Here is a 15,547-nt window from a genome sequence, read left to right as displayed (position 1 = left end):
TATCTGGCATCGTAAGGTGCTGCTTTGCTAAAAGACATTGAGAAGGAAAAGGAAGTAGTAAGAGACTTATACAAATGAACAGGTCTAGCCTTATTTGTCAAGTTGAGGCAGCTGGGTGATCAGCACTTTTCCTGCAGCACCAGAAAGCAAGCTATCTTGGTGCAGGTTTTCCCTCCCTTCCTGAGAAAGAAGGTTCAGAGAGTAAGGAAAAAGATTTGATGCCAGGAGAGTAAAGGAAGGACCAGGCAATAAGAAACCAATCCAACCAGAAGCTCACTGGAACCTGCTGACTAGCAGATGAAGAGCCGGGGATTCGAAAAGAGGACAACTACCAAAATGGAAGATAGTTGGATGGTGGGGAGAGCTACAATACTATAGTACTATGCAGAGTAAGTGTGGAGGGGCACCAGCTCCAGGACATAGCAGACTATAAAGCCTGAGCTTTTAAGGAAAGGATGAGGGAAAGATCTGAAATGGTCTCCCAGACTTGCATTGGGAGACAGCAACAGTGTGACTGCTGTAGAGGGCCACTGTGCACTTCTGCATCTCATGTAACTTTGCTGTGGGATGCCTACTATAGCCCAGAGACAGGGTAAAGGGTCCAGTTGGTTTCACAAGTGGTGCAAAATTGCAGGGCTAAGTTTTTCAAGGAGCCATATGGCTACAGGACCCTCCCTAGCTGCATCGTTCTTGCTGTTGGAGCGACGAGATGAACACAGAAACAAATTATCCTGCATTAGGAACAGCCACAGCAGAAGGCATTTCACCAGCCAAGAAAAGTTAGGAAGCATGCGCCAAAGAGGGAATCAATCCATAATCTGCACCTTCCTTGTATACAATTCAGTTTTCATAATTACAGTGAGTAGAAAGACAACCTGTTGCAGTTCCAATTTTGTTTGCCTCACATCAATTCACAAGAGTACCTTGAAATTCAACACACACACACACACACACACACACAACTATGGCATTTCTAAGGAAAACACACACACACAAAAAACAAACCTGTTTGGAAATTTGTTTCTATCACCCCAAACCAGTTTGAGATTCTTCTACTGATAACAATGTACATTGTACATTACATTTATATTTCATCAATATAGTACTTAGAACATCATGTTAATCAGATCATGTTATACATCAGCACACAAAAATATACATGAGAGACTCACATACAAAACCATGTGGTAACTCATATAGAGATGGCAGCAGCCACGTTCCTTTCAGCCTTCTGAACACCAAGAAAATGGTAACACATATTCCAGAAATGGCACTCTCCTAGTATGCTAGGACTTGAAACCTGGTGGATTTGCTACATCTTGGAAGTTAACCTTAAAAATTAAAGTGCTCTTCAAAATGTTGGCATCTAAAGTCTTCTTGATGCGAGACGACTACAAGAGAAGTCTGTTGCCGCTATGCGCAACGCAGCAATGCAAACATGACTACCATCCACTGCCATTATCAGATAGCTTCAAATCAGTAGTGCATCCCACCCCCTACCTCTAGTGTACATTCAAGAGTTTTTGTTTCGTTTAATAATGTTGGCGGCGGATCTGGGCGCTTCGTCTGCACAATCTTCTGTTTGGGGTTTTTAATTTCGTCTTCCTCTTCTGTTTCACTTTCACACACATGGACGACAACGCTGGGAGTGGATTCTGTTCCTGCATGAAGCTCATACTTCTCCCCTACAGGGTGCGACAAGTTACAGCATTACTATGCCTGCATGGTGAACAGCACATTAAAACATTCAAAAAGCTAACGGATTCTAGAGTGACATACAATTGTAAAATATTATAAAGACAATATAACACAACACAGCACATTAACCTTTAAATAAAAGCAAGATTAAAAGGCAGTAAGACCATAAAACTACTAAGCAGAACAGAAGTAATAAAAACCAACTTAAAATGCCAGAGCAAATAAAAATGTCTTGGTGCTGAAAAGACTGCAGTGTTGGCAACAGCGAAACTTCCTTAGAGAAAGCATTCCAAATTTGGGGAGCTACCACAGAAAAGGCCCTCTTATGCATAACGTACCTCTGATGGTACTCAGAGAAAAGGCTCATCTGAAGATCTTAATTTATAGGCAGGGTGGTATGAGTAGAAGCAGTCCTTGAATTATTTGGGTCCCAAGCCATTTAGGGCTTTAAAAGGTAAGTACCAGCACCTACCAGAGCATGGATCACTGGATCCAAACTATACATGTCTAGGTAAACTTGGGAAATCATTCAGAACTGATAAATACAACAAACTCTGGGCCTCCAGTGACAATGCTGGATCAAGGAGCACCCTAAAACTGCATACCTGTTCTTTCAGGAGCACAAACCTATCCAGCTGAACACTGATTTTCCAGACCCAAGGATCACCCACCCCAAATGCCTCCATCTTGTCAGGATTCCGCTTTGGTTTATTAAACCTCATCCAGCCAACTACCACAGCCAGTCAACAATTCAGCTTTGCCTGACTAAGATAACAAAGATAAAAAGTGCCAGGTGTCATTAGTGTATTGATTCTTTCAATATAAGTGGGAGAGTTCCCTGCCAGAAACCAAATTAAATTGTTAACACTATGTATATCGTGGCAAGGCCCAACATTGCACATTGACTGGGTTCTGATAACACACTAACCAATGGTACATTAAATAGTTAACGGTGAGTTAAATAGTCAACGGTTGGTTACTGTGTCATCTGTTACGGCTTTTTCACACACCGTTGGTTATTCGGCCAAATTAACCAATGCAAATAACCAATGCTGTGCAGAGTTGATTATTTGAACAAGTGTTGATTATTGTGTCATGTGTCGGGCAACATTGACTATTTCGTTACACACAGTTGGTTATTTTGGGCGACTATAGAGTCTCCTGGCAAGAACAACCAAAGTGGCGGTTGCCACTCTAGTCCAACCAGCAGAACTCACAATGGCTGATGGGATCCCAGTCTTACATGCCACAGGTTATCACACATGGAAATTTACAAGCCACTTTTACTAACTCAGAGGTGGAGAAAGGAAGGGAGAAAGAAAACACTCCTACCAGGCCCCAATTTTGAAACAGCACAGAGCAAGTCATAGTTTATCATGGGAGTGGCATCTTCACTCTGCTTCCATCCTACTGGTGGGGATGCAGGTGGCGATATCAGGAACTGCTTGGTAGGTTGCGGGGGCAAGAGGTAAGACTTGTCTCCCACTTCACTGGGTGTCTGAACCTGAAAGAAAAAATGTAGCCAGAACAGTAAGAGAAGGAGAACAACGTTCCCATTTTAGATTGTTCTTAAATGTCTTTATAGCTTTTCATCCAGTATAGCAACAGAACTTGAGGAAACTCTTTCACTGACTGGAGAAGAAATCTGGTTATTAAATGCATAGTTGCTTCCCCTCTAGCTGTTCTAGCTAAACATTGACCATGCAAGTCAATAAAGAACACATTGATTGAACCCTACTCAAACACCTACTTTAAGTGCAAAAGAGTTCAGAATTCATATCTAATTCATTCTTTCAACTGGGTAGGTCATTTTGTAATAGAGCAACGTGCTCAAGGTTACTCACTGAATCAATGGCTGAGGAAGGATTTGACCCCCGGCCTCATGCCTATTATCATAACTACATCCAGGGCTGTGCATGTGCTGTGATTCTGTGGGAGCACACAATATAGTAGCAGAGTGGAAACTTCCCATGTTAAAAAAAAAAAGGTTCTAGCTCTAAGCAGATGTTCTGAAAGTGCTTGCTGAAAGTTGAGTAAGGCTGAAATTCAGAAATTCAGTAGTGGTAGAAGGGGGAGATGTCCGTGCCCTGCACACATCCTTATCCCTTCCCATTATTGGTGAAGCCAAAATAAGATTATGCAAAAGAGTAAATAAAAATGGAATTATGCTAAAGTGAGAGAAATTATGCAAGTCACTTGCATCTGATGAAGTGAACGGTGCCTATGAAAGCTTCTGCCGTAATTCAACAGTTATATACAGGCTATATTCAGCTTGCTAAGCCCATATTTGCATTAATGGGACGACGAGCAACCTACAAGAGCAGCCTCTTTGGCCCAGAGAGATCCATAAGACAGGCAGAGTTTTCCACCAGGGATTTAAAAATGCTACTAGAGAAATATACGTCAAACTTCAAAACTGATCCACAAAGAGTTGGACAGGAGGGCATGAACCCCAATGTAAGCTGCTTTACTCCTAGGCCATATGGAAAAGAAATCAGGACACCATCCTGGATTTTTTTAAAATAGAAAGTCCGGATACAAATCTCAATAACCAAGAACATACCTGGGCAAAATACAGCTTCAGCTTTTTCCCATTGAAGTCTGTCTCATGCAGTTCTATTCGTGCCCTTGCTGCTGCTTCCGGATTGCTAAAATTTATCCTTACTCTTCTAAAGCTTTTAAATAGCTGGAATGTAATGTGATCATCATAGACTGAGAAAAGTGCTTCGAATCTTTCCTAAGGGTAAAAAAAAGAGAAAGCATTTTTCCTGTTAAAAGTTTCTCAAAGATTACTACTGCAGGCTACCACTATAAATGCCTGTGTGAAATGTCCTTCAGCAGAGCTATATCACAACTGTCTTTAGCATCAGCAGAAAAACAAAACAAACAGCCTAAATTTCATGTAAATATTAGTTTCTTCTTGCTTTTAAACAAAGACATACAGAAAAGAGCACATAATGTAATGCTCACAGGGCCATCTAGTGGCTGCTACCAGTATTTCAGGGTAAAATCTAAAACTGCCACATGACAAGATACAATACAAATTGCTTTACAATTTGCTTTTAAACACTTCAGAGTGAATTACCCTTTCACTGATTAACCAAACGTAATAAGAATCCTTTAAAACCAAAGAATTAATTCCATCTTCAAAAAAAATCCTTCATGGATTTTATACTCTTAATATTATAGAAAATTCATATGGAATGCATAGTCTGATAATGCTTTACAATTTTGTTTGAACTCATAGCAATCCTATGAGGTCAAAAGAGACAGTGGCTCAATTCGCATGATCACTGGTTTTTGAATATTTAAACCACAGCTTATTATGTCATCTGAACCTGGGGACCATGGGTTATGAGAGGATGAAACAACTCACATAACCCTACTACAGACCATGTTTAACCCTTGCATAACCCATCATTCCCAAGTTTGGATGACATGACAAGCTTGTGGCCGCAGCTTAAATATTCAAGAATCACCTGGAATGCACCGCAGGCCACCGTGGCTTAAACAAGCCATGCAACAACGATTGTGAGAATCACATCAGTAGGCCAGTTCACATGATAGAACAACCCACCACAGTGCTGTAACTCAGGCAACCATTTTGAATATTCAACACCTGGCTGCGGCTTGGCATGTGAACACTGGCAGTGGGGGTTGTGCAAGGGTTAAATGACCTCACATGACCTAACAACAGACCATGGGTTGTGTGATGGTTGTCATAAGAAAACAATATTTAGAGCCATCTTTCCCCACTTTTGTAATTTGATTTGCAAGTTGCTCCATCAACACAACTGACCACATACTCACACCCCCACCACTTTGCACAGATTATAGTGAAGTGCTTTGAGGACTGGATTACTGAGCATTCAATATCTATGCATTCAATGCTAATGAATGGAAGAACCAATGTGGTATAGTGGTTCAGGTGTCGGAATAGGAATGGGTTCAAATCTCTCCCCAGCCGGGAAGGTCACTGGGTGACTTTGGGCCGGTCACCATCTCTCAGCCTCCCGTACCTCACAGGGTTGTGAAGATAAAATGGGGGTGGGTAGAGGAGGACATGGACACGAGTCAGAGAGGGGCACAGATCACAAACACCCAGGAGTCAGGGCTACCAGGTCAATGGCATGCGCTGTGGAGAGGGCCTCTTTCTGGGCATGGTATTACAAATTTATAAAGTTTCTGAAATCAAACGGACTCTGAAGGCTTTCAAAGGACATTGCTGGAAGTCGCATAATCATATTTTTTGTTACGGTTATAAGAAATTAATGTTTAAACATTAAAATCAATTTTGCCCAATCAGATGCCAGTCCTATATTGTAATTTAAAAGTGTGCTTAACATACATTTCAAGTTTTCTAATTCATCCAATAAAACAAAACCAAGCTTATATGAGCTGACACTTCAGATCTGAGTTTTGGCTGCATTCACCATGCAGAAAATCTATTCATGAGGTAACCTAATATTTGAGGCATGATCCCCAAAGTACATTTTAGAGGCTACAGAATCTGCTACAGATGAGATCTGGGCGCTTATTATGGATTACATGTTATGTGGCTGGCTCACAAACAGACTACTTGTTCAGCATCATTAGAATGGTCAGTACCTCAAGGACACTCAGCATGTTAATGTCATATTAACTAGAGAGAGGCATTCAAGGAAAGCTTAAACTCTGCACCCCAGGTAAGCTGGATTTACAAATAACCCTGTGGATGCAAAGGCTATACCGACTTCTTTCAGATGGATGGAGAATTTAGGTACGTAGCTTTTAGGTGGCTTTCTTGAGAAAGCTAATAGGCATTATTACCCTGTTGATGTGCACACTACTTCTATTTCTACATGAAGGCAATTGATTGTTCTGAAAATGCCACCGAAAAACCAGTACTATTTCAAATTAAGCTTAGTTCATGGGATTCAACAAAACATCATCCCTTTCGATGAGCTCAGTCACACTGGTGACCTTGTATTTCGCCCAGCCAGCCCTGAATACTTTCCCCTGACTCATTTTTACTAGAAGTTAAGTACTCCCATGTAGAAAAGCTGCAGGGACGTTACATTAACAAACTCGTACTTCCACTAATATCAGCAGAATGTGGATGGCAGTACAACATTGTTATTGTTAGCAATGTTATGCTGTCATCTACATCTATGTTAACAGGGAGTGGATTTGTCCACGACTGTGTAGATGATAGTTTTAAAATGGTAAACATAACAAAATGCTCTCACCCATTACTACCATCTCTCTCTCTCTCTCTCTCTCTCTCACACACACACACACACACACACAGAGTCATATGTTCTGCTAGTGACTCTTGAATTCTACCCTCATTCCCAACCCAGAAGCATCACCAAGGAGGACTATTTTGATCAGAAAAATGGTACAGGGGAAAGGGTTAAACCAGGGGCAGACGATCTAGTACCCTCCAAATGCTTTGGGCTCCAACTCCCATAGGCCTTGCTCACATGGCCAATAGCCAGGGATTTTGGGAGTTGTAGTCCAAACCAGCTAGAGGGCACCAGGTTCCCCACCCCTGTCTGCATTTCCTGTTGAGGACACTAAACATGGATTTCCCACATGAAGTCTGGTCCTCAGGAGGACAAGCTACGCCTCTCCTCTCCTATCCCGTCATCTGTGGCTTCTTATTCTGGAAAGATGGAATTGCTGGCGGATCCAGAAGCATGAACTGCAGGGGCCACTTTCTTTCCTCCCATATGCATAAGCAAATATGTCATCCAATATGTCATCTAAGTGGGTGGAGTTTACACCAGGCGAGCATAATCCAGCTTCACCAAGAGACAGGATATTCTCCAGCCAAGGATTTGGAGATACTGCCCAGAAGAGGAGAACTCACCAGTAGAAAGGAAATATAGGAAGTGGCCTTATACTGAGTCAGACCATTGGTCCACCTAACTGGCACTGACCGGCAGCAGCTCCTCTGGGTTTCAGACAGGGACCTTTCCTGGCTCTACCTGGAGATGACAGGAATTGAACTTGGGAACTTCTGCACGCAAAGCATCTGCTGGACCACTAAGCTAGGGCCCTGCTCTATAATTCATCCTGAACAGTCAGAAGATAGGGAGTGGTGGGAAGAGACAAACTAGTCAGTCAACAGCTCTGCTTAAAGCACGGCAGAAATACCCTTGAAGCTAATAAAATATACATCCCTTGAAGCTAATAAAATTTAAGTCCATCTGGAAAGATACCTGAACATCCAGTTTTGTAATCTGTATACTTTATTTATACTGGATCTTAACAGCCAATGTAGAATTATGTAGGGCAGGAGTGGAGAATTCCAGTGGTGGGTGCGGCCAAAGGCCAAAGGGGCAGAGCCCAGATACCAAAGATGCCATCACAGTTTAACTTAAACCTCTTATTGCCAGTCACTCAGCTTTAGGAGAGATGTTCCAAACTTTTAGAATGGGAAAAACATGTGCCAAAGCAAGAGAACCACCAAATGCTGTGCAATCAAGGGGAAAGGGAGATGGCCATCTGGGGAAACTGGGTTTGGTTGGCAGGCCTGAAGTTGCCCACTTAAAGTAGGACTTAAGAAAAACATGATCAGAACGCAGAAAGGCCCATCTTCAGTGTCTAAAGTACATATTTATAAAGCAGTATATTGATAGACTCTAAACAATATTCCACACTAGAAATGTCCATGTTCTTGATAGGAATTAGGCTGCCTCACCTCCACTGACAGCAAACCTGGCAAACCCACCAAGGACATGCCTCACCCCACCACAAGAACAAGCACACATCAGCTTGTTGCGTTCCACCATCACCCTTTCAAGCAGCAATAGGAATGTTATTACAACAGCTATTGCATAATTCCCCCTCCTCTATCCAAGAGCTGTTAAGTAAGCTGCTTTGAAAATTATATGCATATCTGATTTATGACAGCATGTTGCCAGCCCCTTTCCCAGAGGGTGGACAGATGCTCAGGCTTTCTCTCAGTCACCCCTTGTGTATTTTTGACATCAGGAATTACAATGCACACCTATTACATGTGCCAGTCTTCCCCAACCTAGTGCCCTCCAGATGTGTTGGACTACAACTCCCAGCATCCTCTGCCAGCCATGCTGGCTTGATGCTGAGATTGTAGCTCAATACATTTGGAGGTGGGGGGAGTCTGGTATGTGCCCTTGCTGGAACCACTGAGGCAAGAACATTCTCATTTGCGGATGCCGAGGGCTGCTCGCTGCCAAAAATAAATGCCTTCTTTCTCCATTAACCTCCTTTCAGCCTTAGTACTCTGGCACAGAAGGACCCCCAAGGTCAGGGGGTGGGGGCTGAGAACAGTAAGTTGAGAGAAGTGCTTGCAATAAAAGAAAAATACGCAGCGTAGCAGGCAGCGCTACATCATGGGCAGTCACATTTGCTCAAGATGACCTTGTGCAAAGGAGGCACGGTTTCGTTAAGTCACCATGTTTTTCAGGACATTGGGAAATGAACATGCAGAGGCAGCCAAATGAATAGATCAGGCTTATGGGATAACATATCAGGCAGTTACTGAGATGAGATAATAAGGATTATAGGAAACAAGACCAAAATAATCATACCAGGTTATTTTTGCAGTGAAACATTCCTGGGATGGGTCCCTGCCTCTGCTGCTTTATGCAGCGAGCCAGAAACAACAACTGCACAGGGCTGGACTAGAAAGCAAATGAGCTCTAGGCAGAATACAAGGCGGAAAGAGATAAGTATTTCCATGATGGGGTCAGACCAGCATGTGTCAGTAATATTATAGTAAGTTGGAAACCTCAGGCAATGACATATTTTTTTTTAAAAAAAAAAACTAATGGAAAACAACAGTCAAATTGGAGAGACCTACCCACAAGTGGAACTTTTGTTTACTATTGATCAATACGTTTTCCTCATATTTAAATATTAAAGGAAGCTCAATATAAAAGGTGTCTGAAACACCAGAACAATTAAATAAGACATAAGCAAAAATACTTGCAGAATGTGGAAATGTGGTTTTAGGAACTTATTTCTCTTTCTACATATGCAGTAGTCGCACAGACTAGCTTCAAATGTACTGGTACAATGAATCTATTAGGATTTTTATCCTACTCAATCCCAGAGGCTATGAGTGGATTACAACATATACAACAAAACCAAAATTAGACAAGTGTTCAACTCATCTCATCTTCTCTGCCCCGCCCCCAGTTCTACTCCCATGGCCTCATGGTTCGAGAGTCCTCTCCCTAATCCTAATCCAGATGCAACATGGTAGAGCTACTAAATAGATCCTTCAGGCATAAGCATTCAACCCCCACCCCACTGCAGTGGGAAACTCCACCCTTTCAGCAGTTGTGTGACACTTTAGAGGGCTTCCCCAGTTTGGCGAGATGCATAGTAAATCCTACCCAATGAACCCCTTTCCTAGTAACTAGGATTTTAGCCCCGTTAAGAGCAACAGAATAAAAAAAATCCCTCCTGTGCTATACTGCATACTTTGTTTTCCCCAGTTCTAGATGACTTTTCCCTTTTTACATGGGGGTGGGGTACAGGGCACTACTCACCCAAAATACCCCTTTCATATATCCTCAATGCCATATCTAAGTTACCAGGTTTAGGTTTCTTACAATTCAATCCTCTGCATGTCTATTCAGAGGTAAAACTGTCTCTGGAGAGGCCACCAGTGAGGGAGGAAGCAGCAGCCAGGCCCCTCTCCACCGTGCCTGGGTCCAGCTCCAGCTGAGAGCTCCCTCCCTCCTGCTACCAACTGTCTCTGGAGAGGCCACCAGTGAGGGAGGAAGCAGCAGCCAGGCCCCTCTCCATTGTGCCTGGGTCCAGCTCCAGCTGAGAGCCCCCTCCATCCTACTACCAACTGTCTCTGCAGAGGCCACCAGTGAGGGAGGAAGCAGCAGCCAGGCCCCTCTCCACCGTGCCTGGGTCCAGCTCCAGCTGAGAGCCCCCAAACTCCTGCTGTCACCTGTAACTGCTGAACTTTGCAACTAAGATTGTAGTGCCTGAATTTCCTTTCCTTTCCCCCCTCCTCCTCCTCCCTCCCAATCCCCTTTCCTTTTGTGTCATGTCTTTTAGATTGTAAGCCTGTGGGCAGGGACTGTCAAGAAATACTTTTGTAAGCCACCGTGAGAGCCTTTTTTGGCTGAGGAGCGGGGTATAAATATGATAAATAAATAAAAAAATAAAAAAATAAATAAAAATCTTTAAATAAATAAAAAAAATTAAAAAATTAAAAATAAAAGTTCCTCTGAATTCAATGGGACTTACTCCCAGTAAACTGTGCATGGGATTGCAGTCTGAGTAAATGATATTAAAATATTTATATGAACTAAGACAAATGCTAGCATTTCATTAGTAGCAGCTATAATTATTTTAAGCTAAAAAGTATGCATGATCTAACAATGCCAGAGTAACCTCTGGCACATCACAGAAAATTTTAAAAACTGGTATTTAGTTAACATTCAATGTTGTTACCTTATGTAATTGGATACAAGTTATTTTAATAATTACTGTCACAGGGCTGGAAAATATAATTTGGAATAATGTAATTCAGTCTCTGATTTTTATCTGTACCATACTGTGAATTGTTTTAGTCAGCATAATGATGGGCATGCCGTTTTGCTTAAAACGTTTATTGCCCATAACAGACAATGACTGGGTTCATTTATTTTTCTATTTATTTATTCAAAATATTTATATACCGCTCCCCATTCAAAATTTTGGAGCGGCGTACAAGATAAAATACAATAAAAGCAGAATAAAACACATAATGTTCCAATGAGCTATGGTTTATTGGAGAGGGAAGCAGCCTGAGTGCGCCTTCTCCCGTTCTCCACTTGTGTGCCTGGCTGCATACAAGACCTCCTGGTTTGTGAAATCAGATTCCCACTTAGGAAACTATGGCTGAAGTGCTTCCTACTAACCATGTGGGGAAGAGGGAGGCAAGCCCTCATGCTTGTTCCATCTCCAACAAACCATAGTTAGTTGGACTGGAAATGCTGCATCTGGCCCCAACCAACGTGCAACCTGCCAATGGAAATCTGGACAGCCTGAATTATAGGCTGTGGGGAGAAAGTGACAGGGGAAGGAGAACATGCTACCTAACCCTCTAGAAATTTGATAATGATGACTAGACATTTAGAAATACTTCTGATCAATTGTTATACACACTTGATTGCAACAGAAAGGTTTATAGCATGGCCCTCCAGATGTTGTTGACTCCAACTCCCATCAGCCCCAGCCAGCATGGCAAATGGAATGCTGGAAATTGTAGTTCAACTTCTGGAGGGCCACGGTTCCCCAAATCTGGTGTATGGATTTCAGATATTCTAACTCATATCCGAAAGAAGGCATTTATTATTTATTTAAGAGATTTTAACCTGATATTTCACACAGCACTTGAAACTAGCAGGAAGAAACATGTTTTGTCAGCAGTGCATATTCCGAAAAAAAATAAATCTGAATTCTTTCAGAAGCACATTCAGCCTCACACAGAGCTGTCATGGAAACATGCCTGCCTACTCATGATCAACCTTGCTTTATGATTGTCAGGACAATGAAAAGCAATAATGGTATTTTATTCTTTCTCTGCTTGAATAAAACCTGTTTGTTTTAGACAAAAATGACAGAGAGGTAGAAGAATTTTGCATTGTTGTACCAGGAAATAACACACCTCAATATTAAAAGGATCAGATCTCAATTTTAGCATTTTCATTCCCTGAAAGAGAGGACTATTAGCATGTATAAAAACTGTTTCTTCAAAACATTGCATTCCAAATGAAACATTTAGGTACTTAAGGTCACCCAAAAAGGACCATTCTCAAATATTAAAAACAGACTTTTAAAGCATGCTATGGAAGCTGATTTGTTTGAGTAATGAGGTTATTTCAAAGGCCAGCATTCATATTTTTATTATCTGTCTTGTTATTTAAAGTGCAGGCTTGCACTAGCCCGGTAGCCATAGGCAACAAGGAATTCTATGCAGGTAAGTGAGTGTTCTGGAGCGGGGATGAAGCGTTCTGTCCCTCCTCTGTGTCTAGCATAGAAACCAAGTGGGCTAATGCAGAAGAGATGGCGACCATTCCTCCTCTGCTATTCCTCCTCCCCTTGCAGATTAATAAGTTTATTTTACTTTTTGCAGTCTAGTAAATTTTGTAGGTTTATTTACAAGGCTGGAAATGTGGAATAAAAGGAATTCTTCCAGCTTGCTCATACCAAACTGGAAAGAAAGCAAGGGGTGGGGAAGAAAGAGATGTTTAAATCCCAAGCTTGAGTGGAACCCAAATTAATCCCTTCTACATTAGTAGAGTAACAGACACCTCATAACATTGTGGAACCAAACTGCCCTTCCTTGTAAATCACAGTGGTGGGCCAGTTGGATGTAACTCAAAGCCAGGATTCAGCATGACTTGCATGAGCCTCTGCAAACATGATCAAAGTTATGAGCTCACATGCTCCCTGCTCCCACTTGGCAAAGAGGAGATCTCATGTTGAGTTTAGTTTCCCTTTCCCCAATTCCTATTTTATCATTAAATATGAACTAGGAATTGTGGAATAAAATAAACTCTGGTTTGTTAAACAAGCCAGCTAGATAATGCAAGGGGCTATTGATAGCTCATATAAAGCGTGGTTTTAATCCACACCTCCTGGTTTGTATGTAACCTACCAGCCCAGAATCGGGCAAAGTCAAATTGAATCAGAGTTTATTCTTCCTCCTAGCTGTGTGGGAGGAGAGTAAAGTGCAAGAACCTGAGACCTCACTTGGGCTCGCAGAGATCAGTCCAAGTCATGGTTTACTTTTACATGCAACTGAGGCCAGTATTAATGGCTGCAATCATATGAATGCTTAGATGGGAGTAAATCCCACTGACCACTGAGTAAACATGCATAGGATTGCACAGCACGGAACCCTACCCATGCCATTCTTCATGCCAGCTAACATTCCTGATTTTCATAACAATATTTAGCTATCTCTAAACAAGTAGTGCATTAAGTTTAGAAGAAAATACAGATGAAGACCTTGAGGCACCCTAAAACGCACATAAAGATCCTCCCAGAGTGGATTTCCTTACAAACATCCATTCCCTGTACATGAGGAGTAAACTCCTGCGCTAAAGTGAATAGGGAAGTTCTTTACGTGCATTAGTACATGCGTCTGGAACAATAAGGGACTTCCCAGTTTCCTTTAAGCTGGGAAACTTTGGGGGATTTCACTGCATGTACACTCACTGCCTATGAACTAGGGTTTTGATTCCTCAATTAAGAATGTTGTTGTGCATATGACTGATAGATTAAGGGAGCAATCCTATGTCTCCTGGGGACATAAGATTTTTTCTTATGTCCCCAGTTCGGAGCCAGGAAACTGCGCTCCCCTCCCCCTTGTTGCCCACCCGGAGAGAACCACGACAGCTGCCTCTCTGTACTCATAAAAGGGAGCACGGAGACAGGGGTGTTCACAGGAGAGGAGAGGAGACCAAGGCAGCAGTCCAACCATCTTTCCCATGGCTACCCCAGCCTCTTTCCCTCCCCAAAGCCTCTGCTAGATGGGATAAATCATCCGTCTAGCTAAACTGAAGAAAGGCAGGCATGAGGCATCTCTTGCTCTGCACAGAATTCTTGTAACCCTCCAAGTTCAGGGGCTTATGAGTACCGAGGGTGCAGCACATAGGATTGCACCCTAAATAGTCCTTAAATACCAGACATTGTAGAACAAATAGTCTTCAGCCTTTTCAGGCCTACAACCCTCCTTTTGTTCAAATATTAATTTGGGGACTCGTTTTTTATTTTTAGCATGTACTTGTATGATGATAGAGCTGCTGTTGCAACCCACCTTAGGTGAGGCTGCAATCCAGTAGTGGGGTTCCAACATACTGGATAAAGGTCAATGCTGCAGAAGATCCTTCCATGCAGTTGTTTAAGTCCCAAAGAAAAGCTCAAGGCCACACTTTTTAGTTAATTTTATACCCACTTTAATAGATCGGCACTGGTTTTTCCTTGTTCCTTTGCATAACCCCTTACCTTTTGCTCTTGAACTTCAAACACTGCTTCATGAACACTACAAGCAAAGAGTGAGGTAGGCAGGTCACTTAAATCCATCATCTCTTCCAAGTCTTCTTCATTTTCTCCAAAAATCATTTCTTCCTCCTCTTCTAGGTCACTGCTGTAAAGATCTGACTGACTGTCACTCCAAGCCTTCATTGTATCTCTAATCATTGTCCATTCAAAGCAACTTTCCACCCCCCCTGTATTCCAGGCTTGTGGCAGGAGCCTTTCCAAAAAGAAATGAACAAGAGAACAGTTAAGGAACACATTAGCTAGAATGTACTTATTACTGTTTTGTAATAAGTAGTGATTATATGCAAGAAACAAGATCTTTGTGAAGGTTGATGCTTTAACCCCCACCCCCAAAGGTACTATTGGTTAATTTTTACAGTTCAAGGATTTAAAGTGTGAGGAATCATCATCATCTACTCAAATATGAATGATAAGCTTCACACTGTACTCAATATTTTATCACTGGGGTAACCAAAACAAGGTTCACAAACAGCTGAAATTAATGAATGCCATTTAACATATTTATGCAATGCCCTCTCCCTTTAGGCAGCCTCCAAAAATTAATAAAAATTAATAAAAAGGTAAAAAAGTAAAACAAATAGCAAAGCATCACAAATTAACAGATCTAGGCCAAATCACACTAAGGCTATGGTCCCTTGTTGCAGCAGCAAAAGAACCCTCTGCTGCCATCTGTCCTCTGCCCATGCTCTGATGGTGGGGGTGAGGGAAGGACAGGCCAGGGCAGATCTAGGGAAAGCCTTGGGTTCACATAACACAAAGGCCCCCTGTTTCCCCTGTCAAGGGAGGACAATTACAGCAGTGA

The 15,547-nt window shown here is 42.1% G+C and overlaps 1 protein-coding gene across 2 annotated transcripts; it reads right to left on the bottom strand.

Annotated features, from left to right (window-relative positions):
• Nucleotides 1–379: 379 nt before the first annotated feature.
• RCAN3 (RCAN family member 3) lies at nucleotides 380–14,938 on the bottom strand. Of its 2 annotated transcripts, none has more exons than XM_063140821.1 (4): nucleotides 14,689–14,938; nucleotides 4,262–4,435; nucleotides 3,031–3,202; nucleotides 380–1,685 (listed from the first exon to the last, which is right to left on the bottom strand). In XM_063140821.1, the coding sequence occupies exons 1-4, from the start codon at nucleotides 14,881–14,883 to the stop codon at nucleotides 1,477–1,479; spliced, it is 750 nt and encodes a 249-aa protein (XP_062996891.1). In that variant the 5' UTR covers nucleotides 14,884–14,938; the 3' UTR covers nucleotides 380–1,476. The 2 variants fall into 2 exon arrangements, with proteins under 2 accessions (XP_062996891.1, XP_062996892.1); XM_063140822.1 differs by lacking the exon at nucleotides 14,689–14,938 and adding an exon at nucleotides 14,501–14,554.
• Between the last annotated feature and the right edge of the window lie 609 nt (nucleotides 14,939–15,547).

Source organism: Elgaria multicarinata, chromosome 13 (genome assembly GCF_023053635.1).
Source record: "Elgaria multicarinata webbii isolate HBS135686 ecotype San Diego chromosome 13, rElgMul1.1.pri, whole genome shotgun sequence".
Taxonomy (NCBI): Eukaryota; Metazoa; Chordata; class Lepidosauria; order Squamata; family Anguidae; genus Elgaria; species Elgaria multicarinata.
Note: the sequence above shows the minus strand (reverse complement) of the source record. Positions and strands in the feature narration are given on the sequence as shown.

Bases quoted from the DNA above. Each gene is read 5' to 3' on its own strand.
- RCAN3 (XM_063140821.1), bottom strand. From the start codon at position 14,883: ATGATTAGAGATACAATGAAGGCTTGGAGTGACAGTCAGTCAGATCTT. The intron at 3,203-4,261 runs GTATGTTCTTGG...TTTTTCTTTCAG, and splicing joins TGAAGCTGTATTTTGCCCAG to GTTCAGACACCCAGTGAAGT. The intron at 1,686-3,030 runs GTAGGAGTGTTT...CGCACCCTGTAG, and splicing joins TGTTTCAAAATTGGGGCCTG to GGGAGAAGTATGAGCTTCAT.